The sequence below is a fragment of the Podarcis tiliguerta genome (genome assembly GCF_965153285.1).
Source record: "Podarcis tiliguerta genome assembly, chromosome: 10".
Lineage (NCBI taxonomy): Eukaryota > Metazoa > Chordata > Lepidosauria > Squamata > Lacertidae > Podarcis > Podarcis tiliguerta.
Window position 1 is genome coordinate 57,367,255 of NC_139543.1, and position 20,705 is coordinate 57,387,959.

At 42.1% G+C, this 20,705-nt stretch overlaps 1 protein-coding gene across 3 annotated transcripts in view; it reads left to right on the forward strand.

Moving 5' to 3' along the window:
* The window catches only part of CECR2 (CECR2 histone acetyl-lysine reader), a 110,577-nt gene extending 93,850 nt beyond the window's left edge, over positions 1-16,727 (forward strand). Inside the window, exons 14-20 of one of the 3 annotated variants that reach the window (XR_014502591.1) lie at positions 1,002-1,417; positions 3,070-3,198; positions 4,210-5,017; positions 5,831-7,238; positions 8,548-8,653; positions 10,309-10,582; positions 15,955-16,727. Coding sequence is in view for 1 of the 3 variants with exons in the window: in XM_083401753.1 (XP_083257879.1) it covers positions 1,002-1,417; positions 3,070-3,198; positions 4,210-5,017; positions 5,831-7,238; positions 8,548-8,653; positions 10,309-10,314 (2,873 nt within the window). In the remaining 2 variants the exon portion in view is untranslated. Of the gene's footprint in view, positions 1-1,001; positions 1,418-3,069; positions 3,199-4,209; positions 5,018-5,830; positions 7,239-8,547; positions 8,654-10,308; positions 12,177-15,954 lie in introns of those variants that run through there. The other 2 variants (XR_014502592.1, XM_083401753.1) reach the window with 2 other exon arrangements.
* Positions 16,728-20,705: the final 3,978 nt, after the last annotated feature.

Below are 20,705 nucleotides of genomic sequence, written 5' to 3' on the forward strand. Positions count from 1 at the left end.
CATAATCCGTAGGATTGTCATGTGCATATAGTTGAAGCATAGTTCCTTCATGTACAGAGTTCCAGTTTTGTGGCTAGCATTTCTGTATTAAGCTCTGTGTAGCAGCTGCACACTAAAAAAGAGAGAAAAAGATGAGTGTGGTCTTCTGAATTTGAATCATTTACTAAAATATTGTGGATGGTATTCACTCAAAGAGCCCTGTCGGTGGAAGCCCTTCACAAGGACTTCTGCTTATGTCTGAGGGTTTCCCCTCACACTGCCCCCTGCCCCCCAGTTGACTTGGGGAGTATTAGGAGAACACCAGAACAGCACATGGAAGGACGAATCATTCCTTCTGGCAAGCTGACAGACATGGGGCACTGCTGAATTCCATTCTTTTACTTGGGTCTACCAGTTGCACACATTTCTGAAACAAACAGAACACTTACTTTAACTCATTTTTAAGACCATTTATGCCCAATGCAAGACTTGATATGTGAAACTGGAGTCATCCCATTACAGTGGTACTTCGGGTTACAAACACCTCGGGTTACAAACACTTTGGTTTACAGACTCTGCTAACCCGGAAGTAGTACCTCAGGTTAAGAACTTTACCTCAGGATGAGAACAGAAATTGCACGTCGGCAGCGGGAGGCCCCATTAGCTAAAGTGGTACCTTTAAGAACTGCTTCAGGTTAAGAACGAACCTCCGGAATGAATTAAGTTCATAACCAGAGGTACCACTGTATGTAAACACACCACAGAGGCATCTGTCTGTATTACAGTTTGCATTATATTGCATTATATTGATAATTTAAAATAAGGAATGTTACTGAAGGGATGCATTGAAATCCATGTTATAGCTTCCAGTTTTCCAGCTCTGATTGTATTTTATTTCATTTTTAAAAACATAGTAAAAGCAGAGAGAGAGAATAACCTACATTCCAAGGGCAGTTCTCAGCAGAGGAAAAATGTAACTACCCATAAAACTCACTTTCTTTGATTTGCTTCTTTCAACACAGAATACACTAAAATGGCTTATAACTTAGAAAGATGCTTCCACCGGGCAATGATGAAGCACTTCCCTGGAGAAGATGGGGACACAGATGATGAGTTCTGGATCAGAGAAGATGGGAAGCGAGAGAAAAGAAGCCGTCGGACTATACGTTCCAGCACAGGGAATGTTTGGACTCGATCCAGAGACTCTGAAGGACCTGGGAAGAGACAACAGCATGTGCAAAATGGAGGAAAACTTCCACCTCACAAGGCAAAACATAGAGTGCCTACTTCTTCCTCTTCTTCCTTCTTCTCTGCCGAGGGTCCAAGTAGTAGTTCTCTTCATCCCTCTGGAGAAGTGGCCTCTTCCAATGGCCGAGGTTTCCTGAGCTCACATAGCTATGGTGGAATGCCCAACCGTGTATCCCATCCAGGGCAGATGGTGAGTCCCACTCCAGTGGACCAACCGGAAAACATATTATTTGGCGGGAATTACAAAAGGAACACCAGCAAATGGGAGGAAGTAGCATTAAGTATCCAAGCTAATACACACCTCTTTCCCTTTTTATAACAAACTTCATGTTTTCTTTCCTTCCCCTATTCCTTCCTTCTTGGTGCAGTTTACGCTGGACTTGAACGAACCCAGATGTGTGTGTGTGTGGGGGGGGTGCTAGACCTTGTCTGGAAGATAAAAGGTGTGGAAGGATTGTTTTCCATGTAACCACTTTTTTAAAAAACTAACTACAAAGAAAGTCTGAATTTCTACTAATAGAATCAGAATTTGAAAAAGAAAGAAAAAATCTAGTGCAGCCATCTTCCCTCTTAGTCTCACTTCACAGGCATTATTATGCTCATTGTCAGAGAGGTGGTATATTCAAAAGTTTGGCAATGGAGCATTTTGCTCCACAAGCAAGGGAGAGTGCACACTTCCCAGCCTCTCCCTAATGATTTTCCTGGGTCAATGGTTAATATGATGGGGGAGGAATTTCCTACCCAACCTCAAATGTGGCAATCAATCACACCCTCAGCAAAAGCGACCAAGTGTTCCCAGGAATAAATAACCTTAAGGTTGGATTCATAAAATTGCTTGGCCCTGACTCAACCACAGTAGGATTTGTTTCTTTCAAAACTGTTCCAGAGAGACAATTCCAGAGTTTTATAGCTGTGCTAGTTAAATTTCACATTTGCATTTGACTTCCCAGGTTTGCAGCAAAGCTGCTGCAGACCGCATCTGCTGTACATGCTTAGTAGGGGAAAGCTGGGTTATTGCCATTTAAAATCGTGGGAGGGAAAGGGGTAGGAAGTGGTGAAAATACTGTTCTTATTAGAATTGCCAGCATTTGTGAATTTGATTGTTGGAGTGCTGCGTGCAGCCTGTGTGCTTCTGCTGTGATGCATCTGTGGAGAATCAGAGGCAGTGACATGATTTCTCTATCAGATTTACCTCCCAGGAGAACAAACAAGAGGCTAGGCAGGAAGTAGAAACGGATGCTCTTCCTCTCACAGGCATATTTGGTTCTCCTAACTGGTGAATTTATCAGCTTCACTAGTGCATTGATATTCAGTGGATGGGTCTTGACTAAGAATGAGCATTTTACTAGAAGAAGAAGAAGGAGAAGGAGAAGGAGAAGGAGAAGGAAGAAGAAGATTTGTTTAACGGAGTGGTCAAATAATTTGCAAAATCTTTTAAGGGCATTAATGTTATGGTAACAACAAAGAAGATATTAATAAACAGATTGGTACTTATACCAATTATGAAAAACCGATTAGAAAGCTATTGTGAAACAATGACACTAGCTTTGTTAAAAATGTAATTATTTATTTCATTACCCATCCATCCCTCAAGGGCAGCATTCTTAATTTTCTCTCTAAAAAATCTCACCAATGCAGCTCTGTTGGCTAAGAATGGGTGATTGGTTCAGTGTCACTTCAAAAACATCATAGCTGAGTGAGGTAATGAATCTAGGTCTCCCTGGTCCCATCTTGCAGTTTAAAGTGAAAGGTGGCTCTTCAATCTGAAATGACTTAAGTTTGTGATTGTAGAAATTCCATCTCCTACTAAGTTGCATAGGTGACTTTTGTTTTCCTGTACAGAGACCAGCAGTGCCAGGACCATTTGGCTCTTTGCATGGGTCTGATCCAGCAAAACCATATGGGTCACCACGAGTACCAGAACCACACCCTGGTGAGCCAGGTCAGCAGCATCAGCACTTTGTCATGCAGGTAGGAAACATAATCTGAAAGGAGCTGCCACCTGCATATTTAAGAACTGCATGCAAGTCTGCAGTAGGGAAACCTTGATTCTGTCTTACAAATTACAAACAATTACTTATTCATAGTCTTATTGCTATTGCTATTAGGGCAGGTTGGGGGTACTCCTGGATCTTTTGCTGTCACTTGAGCCTCAGGCGGCCTCAGTGATGCAGAGTACCTTCCATCAGCTTCAGCTGGTGGACCATCCATGCCCATATCTGCGCAGGGATAATCTAACATCTATTGTTTCTATGCTCTGGTAACCTCTAGATTAGATAACTGCAATGTGCTATACATAGGGCTGTGTCCGAAGATGGTTCAGAAACTTTGATTGGTGCAGAATTCAGCAGCCAGGCTGCTCACTGGAGCAACATGGTTTGAGCATATAGTGCCAATCCTGGCCCAAATGTGCTGGCTGTCAGTTAGTTTCTGGGCCCAATTCAAAGTGTTGGTTTTGACCTATAATGCCTTAAATGGTTCAGGACTGCAATACCTCAAGGATCACCTCTCTCCAGATGAACTTACCCAGATCCTATGATAATCATCTTCATGTGCCTTCTCTGCAAAATGTTCAGAGGGTGGTAACATGAAAACAGACTTCTCTGTGGAGGCTCCCCATTTGTGAAATTCTCTCCCCAGGAAGGCTCAGCTTGCAGCTTCATTATACACCTTTAGGTGCCAGGAGAACGTAATCAATCTGATACCTTTTTAAATGTGTTGTGGGAGGGGGTGAGGGTGTTCTTGTTTTTATTATGTTTTTTTTTAATATTGTATTTTTATGTTGTGAACTGCCCTGAGATCTACGGATGGAGGGGTAGTATAATAATAATAATAATAATAATAATAATAATAATAATAATGTTCTAGATTCTTGGTTAAAGTGTACTCTCGATTCTTGCTGTTATATATCTGTTACTAATGACTTTGATTTTCCTATGCCCACATTGAACCTGCCTCATTTCCCTATGTTTCCTTCCGCAGCCTACAGTTGGATTGAATGATCCCAGAGGACATCGGCTTCCTGCTCCAGAGAAGCAGGTATGTGCAGGACCAATGCACGTCTCCACAATAGGACCACAGCCTGGATCCCTTCAGCTTGGTCGGATGACAGGTCCTCCCTCAGATGCCAGTATGTATTCCCCTGCACAATTTCAGCAAGGATTCCCTTCTCCAAGGCACAATGGACCCCCTACAAGACAAACAGAGACCTCAGAGGTTCCCCCTGGACATGTCTACAGGCCCTATAAGTACCTAAACCGTGCACATCCTGCTGTGTGGAATGGAAGCCATGATACAGTAAACCAGATGACCTTGGGAGTAGACAAGCGACCCTCAATAGGTCCGCCTCGTGCGTTGAGCCACATGATGGACCCTCAGGTACTGAGACCACCTTTGCCACCTAATCAGTGGACTGAGCAATCCAATTTCCTACCTCATGGAGCTCCACCCTCAGGATATATCCGACAACCAGGAAAAGGCCCTGGTCAGAGAATGCAGCAGCAGCTACCAGCCTCATTATTTGGGCCTCCCACACAAATGCCAAGAGGAACCCAAGGTGGGGATTCCATGATGGACAGTCCAGAGATGATTGCCATGCAACAGCTGTCCTCCCGGGTATGCCCACCTGGTGTGCCTTACCACCCCCGTCAGCCTCCTCCCCCCCACTTGCCTGGACCATTTCCACAACTGGCCCATGTAGCATCTATGAACATTCAACCTCCAAAAACAGTTTTAGGGAATGGGAACTCTCAGGACACCAGCCAGACAGTTGATTCAGAGAACAACCAAGGTAATTGCATGTTCTTGATCTGCTAAGGCAAAATATGGTGGCTTCATCAGTTGAGCAACTGATTTATGTCCATTTGCCCCAAGCATCTGTAAAGAGTTAGGGACTGCTGTTGTCACTGGTGAATCGGGTTGGGGGGGGCTGTCTGTTTGATGCTTTACTATGGCATGTCCACACATAGGTGGCCATGGGAGAAAGTAAGGTGACTAGTAAATTTTATTGGACACCATTAGGAGCAGCAGAGTAAGAATTTGTTTTGATACAAGTATACTGTAAGTTTTTCCCATTCAAACCCTTTGAAATTAACAGGAGCTGCATACCTGCATCATGGTTAGCATGTCTCCACATCCCATGTTTATGTGATGTTTGTAGAATGTTAACAGTCTTCTTCTAGCACCATTTTAATTGTGAAGCAAATCTGGGGGGGGGGGGACTTCATTTACATTTGTTCACTGTTCCTGCTGTACTTAAAATTGTGAAGTTAATAGGTGGTGGAGTTTCACTCAGGCCTTGTGTAAATGTGATGTTAACTGGGTTCAGAGATTGGGAGCAGGCTGCAGGATCACACACTCCCTTCTGACACACATGCTCAATCACACTAAATTATCCCACTCCCCTTTAACATGGCTCAGCATTGCATATTATTGTTGCTAAGCCTGATAAAAATAACTATAGGGATGCTCTAAACTCCCATTTCATAAAAACCAAGTTAATATTATGTCTATACTGGACCTTGGAGTTCACTGTAATTTTTCTGGATGTTGCCAGTTCATGTGATGAAAAAGATTTAACTTCTCTTTGCTTCATTTTGCACAGTGAACCCTCCACCAGGAGTGGAAGAGAAAGCCCAGTGTATTGGCCTTCCAGAGGGGACATACCCCAAGCTGCTACCTCATTCCAAGCATCCCTTGCAAATGGATTGCTCCAGGCAGACCCAGGAAGGGGAGGGTGTTGATTCTGGAACTAAAAATGATCCAAAAGCAACACAGAGCAAGAGCACATGGCCAGCGGAGAGTAACTATACAAGTTCAGCAGCCCAAGGATGTGCGCAGGACATTGTAACAGCGACAGAAAGAGGGCCTGTGCCTGAAAATGGTGCTATAGGTGATGGACCATCCACTGGCACTGAAGGAAAAACAGTGACTGCTAATATAATGGAGAAGTCGCGTTGTACTGGCGGGAAAAACGTGCTGGAAGCAACTGTGCCTTGCGTGGGACAGAGCACCAATACTCCTGCTGCCATGGATAGCAGTCCGGCAGGAGGCACCTCTGGCCAGTTTGCCCCTCTTTACATGCCCAATTTGGAGTATCCAAATTCAGCAGCACGCTATCACATCAATCCAGGACTGCAGGGATTTAATCCTATGATGGGAGGGAAACCCCACCCAGTAGCCCATTCTCAACATTTTTCTGCCCGAGGCTTTCAGCCTAGTAACAGTCCCCATGGGGTTTTCCCTCGTTACCGTTCCCACCAGGGCATGCCATACCCTTACCAGCCTCAACCTCCTCCTTCCTATCACCACTACCAGCAGCCTCCTTACTATCCTTGTCCACAGGGCTATTCAGACTGGCAGAGGCCTTTCCCTCCCCAGTCCAGTCCCACTGGTCATCCACCTGGTCCATCACCTCTGGCCAGGCCTCCTTTCTCAGACAGAGCGACCATGGGCAGCGGCATGCAGGGCTGTGAAGTGCTTACCACTTCTTTGGCTTCCCCAAACCGAATGGACATGGCAAGCACCAAAGAGGTTCCCAGCAGTGGGCAAGAGCTGCCACCTGAGGCTGAGAAAACGGATGAATCCCAAGAGAGGCCTGAGAGTCCCAAAGAGTTTCTTGATTTGGACAACCACAATGCAGCCACCAAGAGACAGAGATCAGTTGCAGCAGGAGAATACCTGTATAGTTCACCTCCACCACCCATGAGTTCTTCTGGGCTTGGGTTTGGTCCCTCTGCTTTCCCACCGCACAGTGTCATGCTGCAGACAGGGTCACCTTATGCACCACGACACCCCACCGGTCACTTCCAGTCCAGAGCTTATGGGTCCCCTGTGAATGCTCACTTGGCACATCTTCCAGCCACCAATCAAGCCAATGGTCTTGCTCATGAGGGACCTCTGTACCGCTGCCAGGAAGAGAATGTGGGGCACTTTCAGGCCTTAATGATGGAACAGACAGGACGTGGAGGTGGCATGGGGGGACTGTCTCCAGATATGTATAGAACAGCAGGGTAAGACTGTTCTTCATGGGACAATGAGGTGGGGAAAGAATGTTCTTCATGGGACAATGAGGTGGGGGAAGAATGCCAGGGGGTGGGGAAGAGTGCTGAATGATAGTTGCTGTCATAAAGGTGAGATTCTAAAGAGCAGCAATGAACAGTGCACATCACTACCATGTGTGATAGAGCTTCACAAGTCACCTTGCAATGAGAGAAGGGATTGATCTGATAGTTTTGATTCTGTCCATACCTGTAATGCCCAGGCCCTTATCCGTGGTTTTGGTATCCTTATATAGATCTTCCAGCACATTAACATTACATGGAGCAACATTTACAGTTCTTGTCCCCACAATCTTGGCTCATATTTTAAGTTTTTACTCTTACTGACAACCTGAAATTATTTAGAAGTGACTGCTGCAATCTCACACAGAATTTCCTGTCTTATGGAAATTCTAGTTCCTTAAATTTTTGTTCAGTTGTTAACAGGAGCTGGCAGTGCATACACACCATGGGTAGAAGAGAGGAGAACTGACTTTCTGATTGATTGATTGATTGATTGATTGATTGATTGAATAGCTGACCCTTCATCTCAGTGGATCCTAGGGCAGTGTTTTTCCTGAATTATACTACTAAACCATGAATTTATTTTCATTTGTTGAAGTTATCAATAAGGTTTCTTGTATTTTTTTTAGGGAGAAAGCTATTCATCTACTTCATATTGATTGAGATAACAATTAAGTAGTAAAGGTTGAAGGTTGCTTACAATACTAATATCACTTCTTTTTGTAGACTATCCAATCTTATTCTCCATAGATTTTGTGCGGGAAAATTTAGATTAATTCATTGGTCTCTCTTTTTTATAGTGAAGGACAGTTAAGTGACGGACATCTAATTTATGTTCAGCAACCAGATAAAATCAGATACAGAGAACTTGGGATATGATGTAGCTCTAACCGCATATGTCACAGGGGTCAGCAAACTTTTTCAGCAGGGGGCCGGTCCACTGTCCCTCAGACCTTGAGAGGGGCCGGACTTTAATTCTGGGGGAAAATGAATGAATTCCTATGCCCCACAAATAACCCAGAGATGCATTTTAAATAAAAGCACACATTTTACTCATGTAAAGACACGCTGATTCCCGGACCGTCCATGGGCCGGATTTAGAAGGCAATTGGGCCGGATCCGGCCCCCGGGCCTTAGTTTGCCTACCCATGGTGAATCTCCACCAAATGAATTTCCCATTGTAGGAACATACGTCTTCGCATAAACTATGTGTTTATGCCATTGCTAAGGTTGCCATTTCCATTGTGTATGATTCCAGAATGCACATGCACCAGCCACAAGCCCCATTCCTAAAGGTGCCTACCACAACACCAGCCCGGGAAGACCCTCCAGCACAAAAAACACCAGCATTGCCTCTGGATCAAGTAAGTACAAATAAAGGACAGATTATAGAGAATGATGTTTGCGTTGCACCATGATGCATGAAATATGTGAGTATTAGTAGCTTTTGTGGGAAGGGAGAAAGCAGAACCAATGGTAGGCCATCCTTTTTATTATAATTTGGTGAGTGATATTTATTCTTGGGATTGCTTTAATATTGTGCACGCTTTGCTTAGGCTTAGATTTTTTTGATGGTAAGAAAGAAATCATACTAAGCCAACTGCTAACAACAACAGCAACAACAACAACAAACAATGCTGCATTCATATTGCATTTTGGATTGGACCAAAGCCCTTCTCAGTGATACATACAACAACCTTATTATGTCAGGCATGCATGACAATCTTCTTATTGCAGTTGGTAGAAAACTGCAACTGGAAGAGCATAACCTTCTATGTAGTAAGTTCATGACTGCAGCAAAATTTGAACTGGGGATTTCCAGCACTCCTTTTGGGCCAATACACCAAGTTATTGCTCTTAATTCATTAGACATGGCTGTTTATTAAGTCCTTCTAAAAATGAAAAATGATTTCTGTCCTAGGTTGATGAAATAACTGCGGTGTATTTCTCAGTCTTTGCTTTCAAAGGGTGTAAAATCAGTTTCTTGTTAGGCTGCTCTGATATTGTGCCACCTGGTGGCCAGAATAATGATACATTACATGTGCATGTGTGTTTGTTTTTAAAAATAGCTGTGGGGAGGAGGAGATGGTCAGAGTAGCAGTCACAGTTCCCCTTTGGAGGAAAAGCAGCTTTTAGTGGGGGATGGTATTTGGCACGATTGGGATTGAGTGAGTGAAGGGGCAGGGAGAGTTAAGCCACTCTTCCCACACACCATCTGCCTGCCCCCCCCCCCCCAATGTTGCCTACCTTGAATGGATCACCTACACTTGATACCATTGTTGAAAGACTTGTACTGGATTCTCCTCTGCTACCAGGCCAAGGTAAAGGTTCTTGTATTAGTGCACAAAACATGAATGTTTTTGGTCTAAGATACCTTAAGAAACTCATTTCTCTGTACATCCCAATCACTAGTGGTCCCCCATGGACCAGAAGCATGACTCACACCAAGAAGTTGCACCTTTGATATTGTTGGCCAAACTCTATGGAACTCTTTCCCAATTAGAAGTCTGACAGGCACCTCCCTGCTGAGTTTCAGGTGCTGTTAAAACCATCTTATTTCAGGAGGACTTTGCCTCAGGAATGATTCTCTGGTATTTTAATTTTTTTCTCATGTTCTTGTTTAAATAATTGATATTTTAAATTTCTGAGGTTTTAATTTTGTGATGTTTATGTTTTCAATTTTCAATTTTGCATTTTTTATTGTTATATACCTATTTGAGACCTAGATGGTGAAAAGCATGATATAAAAATTTTAAAATAAATAAACTGCACAGTCCTGGAGAAGATCATCCCCCCTCACCCCCCAAGAAAATCTGCTGTCCTTCCTTCAAGTAAAGTTGTTTGTTGCTATTCCGATTTCCCCCTTCCCATTGCAGCTACTATTTAAAACCAAAATTGTGGTTTTTACACATTTAATATAGTGTTGAAGCTCGATATTTATTAGCTTGATCTTTATTATTTATTTAGAAAACTACTTCTGAAACAAATAATCATCACTTTTTTGTTTGTCCCTTTTCAGAGTTAGTCTAAGGCTGGAAGGATTTGATGGAGACGAGAGCCACATTGAGTGGATGAGGACAAAGGGAAATATACTTTCTACACTCATCTTCTTTCCCAGAAGCATCTCTTTCCAAGGTCTGGTGGAAAAGAGCACCTCATAGGACTGTCACAATGACACAGAGGGAGCAACTTGATCTAATGACATATTTCTCACCAGAGACTTAGGTTTCTTTAAGAGTTTAAAGGGGCTCTGTTTGAGGAGCTTGAAACTTTCATGAACTGTTAAAACTCAGGTATATTTTTCAGGGTGAAAGACAGGAGGCTATGGAAAGTACTTGTATTAATATGTGTGTTTGGAATGGAATCCAGTTTACAGATTTTTTTTTAACCTGTTGCCTTTTAAAAGAAAAATATTTCTGTTGGTGAATGTATTGTACATTATTAGGGTGGGAGTGGTAGGCCTCAAATGTTGTGGGCATAGCACTGGGATGATCATAATATGTTTACAATCATGTCACATTGAAATCCTTCAGGAGTGGGTTAGATGCAGGAAATAATTGTTTTTTTCTGATTTTTTTTATCAACACCACCTATTGGTTACCTGGGGCTAAGGCATTGCCTGGCAACTGGCCACAGGTGTTGCTCAGGAGAAATCAGTGTTCCCCAATCTTGCCCTTGAATTGTATGCACTGCTAGTTCCTGCCACTATTGGAACTAGGAAACCAGCAAACTAGAATTTCCAGAAATTTGGAAATCTTGTTTAGAATTGTAGCAGCCTTTTCGCAAACATTTCTGACTGGGAATAATAGTTACCCTGTCATACACCCAAGCTGAGATTATGGGGATAAGAAAAGAGAATGTTGTTACATGTAATGCCAATGTTTTCAAAGATCTCTTTAAAGATGCTAGAACCGGAGACAAAAGCCTGTGAGAATATTACAGAAGGGTTTCTTATGCAGCATCTGTGATGCTTTCAGTGGCACCTAGAATACAATATAATATGGCGCTCTGATTTGTCTTAAGTATGTGGCTCTCACCAGGCCTGGACACACATTCAGTCAGAGTGTGGAAATTTTCACTAGACACTACTATATTCTGTTGATGGATGCCATAGGTCTGCCCATTTGTTTACTTGGATTGTGCCTGGAGAGTGAGCTTCAATGTATATCCTAAGTGCTCACTCCCTCGTTTCACTGTGTGTAGAAGTTAGTGACTGAACAGGGAAAATTCCATGTTTATTTGAGCTCCTCTGTGCCCATGGAAAGCAGAGAAAGGAGCATGTGAGCCAGAAATCTATTCTCAGTCTCAAGTCTAGTACAAGTAGCAAGTAAAAAAGGACCACGGCCACATCTCCAGTGGCAGTTCCAGCTAACCTAATACAATTAGAGTATGCAACTCATGGACAGTCATTTTCAAAGGAAAGAAACAGGCGCTGGCACCTAGGCCCTGAAATAATTTTTTTAACTTAAGTTTTTTGTTTCAAACAACATTTCCCCTACTGATTTTCCCCCTCCCATGAATGAATTTATATTAGTTGTGTTTTTTTAAATAGAACTGTAGCCCAGAGTCATAGCCTCATTGCAGAGCAGTTACGATATGGTGCAAGCTTGAAAGGGGCTCTACCTATGTCTATCACTAAATATTACTTGAGTTTCTGCCTCTTCCCTTTAATCTCTCCTAGTCTGTTGCCTGATAACTTCATAAACTAGAGAAGAAAAATTTCCATTCCTTGTATAGCAGATGTGGCTGGCTACTGGCTTTGCAGAAGTTGTTCCACTACCTCCCATCAGTCCCAGTCAACATGGCCAACATTCAAGGATGGTGGAAGCTGTAGTCCCAACAACATCTGGTGGGCCACAAGTTAGCATAGTATTCCCCCCCCCCCCCCCGCAAAAAAAATCAGGAATACATTCCAAATCTAGTGTCATTTTAGTCTGTGAAACAAAAGAATAATGTTGTGGCACCTTATAGATTCACTGGTTTGTCGTGAGATATACTTTAGAGAGCAATGAGCACACTTTCATTAGAACTGTGAAGCAGGTTATTGCATGTGAAAGCTTGTGTGTGCAATGAGCTTGTTAGGTTGGGCTTAAATGATCTACATGAGCTTATTAGCACATTGGAGTTATGAGATAGCTTCTGGTATCTACAGTAATGTCCGGTGAGGGTAGGACTCTGTTGCTCTCCTGGTTTCCCAACAGAGCAGGTCTCTGGCACTTGCTGAGAGGGGAGGTGTGAGGTGTGGGGAACTTAGTATGATTTATGGTGGCAGGAGCAGCAGATTAGCTCTGCTGCTGGGAAGCCAGAAGAGTAGCAGAGCCCCACAAACTGCTGCTCAGTATCTGTAAACATATGGATGTTAGTGGCTCCTAGGCAGGCATTGTAATAGGATAGTGGTGTTATTTCTTTTAAAAGTTGATGGGAAGCTTTTGCTATTTCCCAGTTCCTGTTCTGTTGTAATTTTGGCATGAGTGGTTGAATAATAAGTGTGTGAGCCTTTTGGATGGCTAAGATAGATGAGTGGCACAGCTGCAGATGGACTGATAATGAGCTTCAAAGCTTGTGCTTCTTGTAATGAAAGAACTATCTCAAGCAATAACCTCCCCACTTTTACCCATCTGTATCTGTTTAAGATACAGATGGGGTGCCACACATTCTGGCCCTGCAGGACCCCTGCCTTCCATGTGGAAGAAACCTTTTTTTAAGAGGCACATAATGACCCCTGCATACTTCTCTCTGAAGCAGGAAGGGAAGAATAAATCCTTTCCTAAAGCAGACACACTAAAAATAAAGAGGAAGTGTTAATGGTAAATGTTAATCATGTAAACAATATATGAGGTTTTTTGGGAGGGTGAGTTTCCCTCATTGAAATAATTACCTAGGCATTAAAAAACCACTATTGACTGGTATTAATTACCAATATTGGTAATTAAATCCTCCTAGTTGGATGAATTGTTTTACTCCTTATAGTGTCTCGTTATCAATAATGGTCTATGATCCTCAAACAGAGGTATTACTGATACTGGTGAATGCTACGGTGCTTGGATATATGAAATACTTCTAATTCAAACAAAACATAAAATATCAGCAGTACATCAATAGTGTGCCTATTGTAAAAAGTAGTTGTGTATTTCAGTTGATGTCTCAGTTCTAGATCTGAAGTTGGTTTGCATTTTCCTGTGTTTGGAGAGTGAAGGCAATGTGTTGGTGGAACTGAAAATAAGGATCTGATAGACATGACAGTTCAGTAGGCTCCCTGGCGGTGCCCAGTGCTTTCTTCATTTGTTAGCATTCCAATATAGCCTTTATCAAGAAGTTAGCACTATTTGATCACAGAGTTCTCTGGCCATTCCTTTGTGTCATCATATGTCCCAACTAGAAGCAGGAGATGATGTACAGGGCCTAGAAACCAGAAAACTTAGTTTGTATCTTTGTATGAGGAGGATATGCAAGATGCTGTTTTTTTCTCAGTGAAAGGAAGTGGTTTATTTCCCATATATTTAAGTGTAACATTATCCTATATGTATGTTGACTGAAAAACAAAGATGCCTCTGATTATATAAGGCCTTTTCTCCATGAGAATAGATTCCACTTTTGTGTGAGATGCAGCTGCTCTTCCATTCCCCCCCAGCAGCCAGACACATGCTATCCTGAAGCAATATTTCCTAATCTATTCTATAATAAACTATAAGAAGGTCCCCTCTCCTCCCCCACACCCCAGTAATTCAAGCATTGTGTGGAGCATCTCCTTTAGTGCCCACATTTACCACTGAATTAAATATTTTTTAAAGAACATGTTTTTCTTCACTGCTATATGTTAGGGAAACATACCTAAGAAAATAAGGACTGATTCTGGCATACCTTTTCCAATACTGGTGCCTATGTTTACAGTGAGGGGTGCCAGATGTGAGATTTCATAATGTTGAAATAGTCAAGTGTTCTGAAAACAAGTAGGAATAGATACATAGAAGCAGACAGCAGCAGACCTAAATTAATCCTGTTATGAATGTGGAAATGAAACAGATGAGATTTTGAAAGAGACTCCAAAGGTTGATTGTGGGAGATGGTGGTGAGCAGGGCTCCAAAATGCACTTACCAGTGGTGAGCATATTTTTAAGTTGCTGAGCTCAAAATGGGAGCAGAGTGGAGAGGCTTGCCCTTGCATTCCCACTCAGTTTTGGAAATCTAGCCACAAGTCCTTCCATTTTCTCTAGGGGTTACCTTTGCAGCCATGTGAGTTTCAGAGGCACTCTGAAGTGGCAAGATTTTTCACAAAGTTAGAATACCGCCACAACATGGCACATCTGAAATATGATCTTGCCCCTCTCCAGATTGGAGAGTCAGAGTGAGTGGCAGTCAGCTACAGAATTTGACTAACTACAAAGACCAGACAAAATTTTGGATGCTGTTGATGAATGTTTGGGTTGGAGGAATCGAAAATATAACTTGGCTGACAACAGAGTAACAAAAGAGGTTCTTGCTGATTAGCACATATCAGAAATTTGCTTTACCCTAACGTGAATGTTTCTTTGCTAAGGTTCAGGTGCTGATGAGCAACAACACAGTAGGAATATTGACTGTTGTCAATGGGGAGCTAAATGTAGTTGGCAGGCCCTACTGTTTTTAATTCCTATGTCTTCCGGCAAGCATCTACAGGATTTCTGTGAAATTTTTCAAACTGTATAACTATTTCTACTAGGTACTTGTTTAGCATTGGCAGTATACCAGGTGCTTATTGCAATATTAACAGCTGCCAAATTGCTGCATACTTTCTGTAGTCAGAGCATTGAAGGATCCAATGAATCCTGGTGGGGAATTCCTCTTAGCTCTAGGTGATCAGTGCTACCACTAATGTCAGTGATTCTTTGGGTTTAGCCACATTCTCTACTGACCACAAGGTGTCACTGTTATACAATGAATTTAAATCCCTCTGCAACTGACTTCACTGACATTGAACAGGGGCTTCCATGTGTCATGGTGCTGAATTCTCCTTTGGATATAAATGCAAGTTATAGTTCAGATTTTATGCATCCTGGCATCTACTAATGCTTTGTTCTTCCATAATAGTTCAGTGCACACTACAGCCTGACTATTTAGCAATAAAAGCAGAGCAGTTGTTGTGCTTTCTCCAGGTTCCCCCGTTACAAAAGTTAAGTATATCATAGGAGTCCACTGCAGGGAAGTAAGAAAATCCAGAGATCACTGGTGCCTAAAAATTGGGACTAGTGACTGGAACTTGAATTACTGTTGAGGTTAGGAAGTTAGTTTTTTAGTCTGGCTCCTGATTTTACACATACAAAAATCGTATCTTGCTCAATGTTTGAGTACTTTTTTCTACTGCTCAGCTTTTTCCTGCACTACTGCATTTTGTCTAAGTAGAATGAGATATTTTCCCCATGGTTAGGAAGGACAGCAAGAAAGAAGTTTTCTAACTAGAGACACAAAACAACAGGCTTGGTTGCTAGAGAATATATTTCTTAGTGATCTGAGAATTTCTAACAATACTTTTGGTTTTTAATTTGAAGTGGTTGAGCTTTGACAATTTTTTGCCAATCTCCATCATTCCTGAAATGTTTTCTGGGTCATTTGGTGGGTGGGATGGGAGGGACTGTATTATTGTAATTAAGATTGTAAAGAATGTAATTTGCCTATTTGGGGGCAAAAGGAGAAGAGAGAACGTTCCTCTGGATGAAGTCTGATGTTTGACTTGCAAGCTGGATCCTGGTCTCTGTCAAACAGCTGGAATATCTTCTGGTCAACAGGACTACGAGCTGTGGCTGCAAGTGTCCTCTCACCATCAAGCTGTGAAAATATATTATTGACAAACTCTGGGAGGAATCTGACATGGTTTGGACTGCACATGGCAGTGTCTGGCTGGATAAATGAATTTCTCCACTAGTTTTGAAAGGGAGCCGGCATGAGTCTTCCACGCCATAGCAGACTGAACTTGTTAGTGTGGCAGGAAGCTACTGTCAAGAGGGCCCGTTAATTGGAGAGGTAACACCTGATATAAGACTGACTGACTGACTGTGAATTCCTCCTCGTGTGCTCTTCTATTTTCCCCAACTGGGACTCAGGTACCTCACTTGGCTGCCTTTTCCACTGCTCCTGAAAAAACCCTGATCACTTTCCTTGCCCATGGAGCACAGCATCAGGGATCCTTTCCTCTACTCTTTTGCTGCTGCAAAGAGCTGGGTTTGAACTCTCCTGGTCAATACTGGAAAGGGGAATGCTATTTATTTTTATATTGTGTATATTTCGTCTTGGTCTACTGATTCCCTGAGAGCGACAGTTACCTCAATAGTTAGTTTAATTTTCTGTGTTTGGGTAATTTTTTTAAGGATCCTTTTTTTAAAAAATAAGCTTGATCCTTGGAGATCTGTAGATTTTATTTCCATAAGAATTTGTTATTTTGTATAAAGTATGTTCTTAAAATAGTAGCTGGTCTTGGTCTGTGTGTATTTCTTCACCTCTAATTGCTCATGGAAGCTGCTTCATACTGAGTTACACCATTCATCCACATTTCCCAGTGCTGCTGATATGACTGGCAACAGCTGTCCAAGGTCTCAGACAGGGATTTTTTTTTTTTTTAAATAATATTTTATTGAGTTTTACAACAGAAACTTGAAACAACATTAAACCAACAACCTCAGAAAAACAACATAAAGAAAAAGAAAAGGAAAAAACAGAAAAGATAAGTATTACAACACACAAACACAAAACAGCAAAATACAACATAGAAAATAAAACATATTAAAAAACAATTTTTGTCTCCTTGTATTCTTTACATTAACTTATTTCTCCGACTTCCCCAGGCCTTCCTTCTCTGTATTCCAAATCATATATTCTGTCTGCAAATTCTTGTCCTCTATCGTACTTTGATTTTCTAATACTCTTAAAGACTAATAGATAATTGCATTTCCTTAGTCTGACAAAATATTAAATCTTTCTCTGATCACTTTTTCCCAAATACCCATTCATCCTCAATCCGATGTCATCAAATGTTCGTTATCTTATAATGTTTCTGTAAATAATCCTTGAATTTCCTCCAATCTTCCTTCACCGTCTCTTCTCCCTGGTCTCTGATTCTGCCGGTCATTTCTGCCAATTCCATATAGTCAATAACTTTCATCTGCCATTCTTCCAGTGTGGGTAGCTGTTGAGTCTTCCAGTCAGACAGGGATTTTTACTTCACCTGCTCCCTAATATTCTTTTACATACAAAGCTGTAATCTCTACCACTGAGCTATAGGTCTTTCATCCTGAAGGATTCATATTTGATCAGTGGTGGGAGTTCAGTGATAAAGTCCTGCTGAAACACTCATAAATAGATTACCACTCTCTGTTCTGTGATATTTAGAAGGTCTAGTGATAATAATTATGGAGTGGAGTAGAACTACACTTCTGGTCTCCTGTGTAGGATCCTTAATTCAACACAAGAATATAAGTTAGCAACTACGATTGTTCTCTACATTGGGTCAAAAAAATCACTATATTGCCACCTGAAGCAGATTTCCTGTACAAATGCTGTTGAAAAAGACTGATGAGTCATTAAGCTAGAAGAGACCAAAATGCCAACTCCATGAGTTGCCACTTATCAGTCATGTTGCAGATGGATCCACATAATCTGTATCATAGTTTGCCGCAACCAGAAAGGAACTATGAACAAGGAATGTGCAAAACAAATAGCTCCAGGTGACTAAAGCAACTGGGCCAAGCAACTGAGCCACACGGGGGAATTCAGAACAATAAAATCTAGAATGAGTGTGTATATGTTCTTTTGTCAGATTTGGTGTCCTTCAAGCAAGCGCTGCATCAAGATCTATGCTTCAGCACATAGGATCTCACATTTCAGCTGTGATGCAATGCAGACATGTCACTAGTCTCAGCTCCCCCCTCCGCCATTCACAATAAATAATGACAGCTTTAAGGTTTTTAGCTTACTTCTAGTTTGCAGGGGTAAGAGAAAGCAAAATGGGTTTTTCAATAAAAAATAGGCATGGCTGAGGTCAATAATATCATTTAATGTACGAATCAATAAGCATACAGCATACTGAAAGTATGCAATGGATATATAAAGGCCGTTGAAAATGAGTACAGCACACTTTTCTCACCACTGAAAAAAGCATAACTAACATCCCTAGGTCTAAAATTATTGGGGGGGGGGAAGAGACTTCAAGGTCAGGGGAGTCCCAGCACCATTCTTTAAGAATACATGAACCAATGTAGAGGGTGGTTTTCTGGTTTTGCACATAGTTGCCTGCAGAAGTGCCTCCTTTCCTGTTGGGTGGAGTAACCTCTGCTCCCCCTTCACCAGCCCAGCCAGCAACCACATGTTCTCTGCCAACATTTTGTTTTCCATAACAAGTTATGGGTGCTTAGGGATTGTAAAAAGTTCATAACTCTTTTTGTCAGTGCACCAGTATTTCTGTGCCTGGAGTGCTGGAAGATCAGATCAATCGCTTTTATTTAGTTGATGTCAGGCTTCAAGGCATGGGAAACAAGCAGGGTCATTTTCCAGAAGTGAGATTTTGCAACTGAAGCCTTTCCAAATGACCCGCTGTATCTCCAGTGCAGCAGTCCCACTTGAAGATATTAATACAGGCTCCTTTTTGGAATTTCTCCATATGTGGGCAGTAAGAGCTTCCAGAGATTTCATAGACATCCTCACTCAGACTTTGCTGTTCCAATTGCTCCCTGCCTGGAAATTGATCTCTTGACAACATCTGGCCTTTCCCTGTATCTGTGCATTTAATAAAGAATGCCTTTAAAGTTTTTTACACAAAATCTGCTTTCCAGGTTGTGTGATAACAGAAGGTTTTGTCATGTGCTTAAATCATGCACTGGTTCTGACAGCCAGGTAGCCTAAAATGAGCTGTCATCTCTGCCCCTCCTCTACAAAGGGGTCACTCTTTCAGACCTGTTAAAGGAGTGATTAAGGCAGCTGCATGCTTTCAGGTCACACCAACGAGCATCACTCAACTCTGATTCAGCATCATCAGCCCCTGAACAGACCTCAGACCAACCATTGGTGAGAAGATGTATGTGTACTTTGAGAGACTAGGAACTTTGGTGGATTCACAAGTGGAAGCCTGGGGATTCCCTTGCCCTATGCACTTGAAATCTTAACAATTTGTGGAGAAAATAATAGTTGTTCATTGACTTAAATTAATGTAAATATCAGGGTTTAGCTTTCCGTGCCTAATGCTAAAACTGGGATGGGAACATTTCACATGTTGCCTGAAACTGAAACATATTAATTCCTCCTCCAATATCCATGGGGGTGTACCAGTGGGATTAAGCACTGACAACACAATTTACAAGGTCAGAAAAGGCAAAATATCAGGAAGGAAGTTTTTGCTTGGAGCATTTCAAACTTCACACTCAATCCTTTGCAGGATCACATTAAGAGAATTTAGCTGAGCTGTACCTGCGTTGCTCAAGGCCTAGTCACATATTTCCCATATATAATAAAAAGTAATTCAGTGACAGCAGAGAAGAGTCTTGGTTTTACACACTCTTTTCCTACCAAAATAACCATAGCATACTGCTGCATTGCCAGGGCTTGGACTAGTTGACCCCCCAGTCTCTACTCTACAATTGCATGGTAAAGAATGTAACGTACAAGCTAGGCTGTTCCACAATTACAGCCTCTTTGACCCTGCAATTTCAGGGCCACTATTGAAAGCAAGGGGTGGCACTGGGGTCAGAGCACTGTGCAGATAGACATAAGTAGAAGATTCCTATTTGACCATTTGGTAAAGGGAGGGATCCGCACCAACCAACAGGCCCCACCCCCAGTCTACAGACTGCTGGAGAGCCTCATAGCCATGGCTGCTGCCTGTACTCTACATATCTCAGTTGCCACGGTTACTACTGAGGCAGGGAACAGATGATGTTGCCTAAAGGTCATTTATGCCTGAAGGGCCCCTAGTTTGGCAACAACAGACATTAATGGATTTCAGAAATAATCTGGAGTCTTGCAAGGCTGATGGCTAACAGAATGTACTGGGACATGGCTGAACATAAAGCACCAGCTTGCTGAGGTAGGTATTGCTTTCTTTTTTTGTTTCTCTACCAGTGCAGAAGGAAGAACAAAACTTAGAACAGCAGAAGGCAACATATTAGTGTCCATTTTGCCCCAGGTAAAATTATTGAGGAAATTAATGCATATCTTGTTTCTCTACACACCAATGGCCCTCGAGCAAATGTCTCAGAGACATAAACTGCACAAAAAACACATTTCCCTGTGGTAACATCAGGATTGAGGCCTAGAGTTTCCTGAAGGAATGAACTGAAGTGAAATGTGTCTGAAAAGTGTGTTTCAGAAGTGGGGGTGGGGTGGTGGGGTGTCAGTGAAAGAAAAGGGAGCAAATCTCCCGTGTTTACCTAGGAATTTGACTGAAATGTCCTGGAT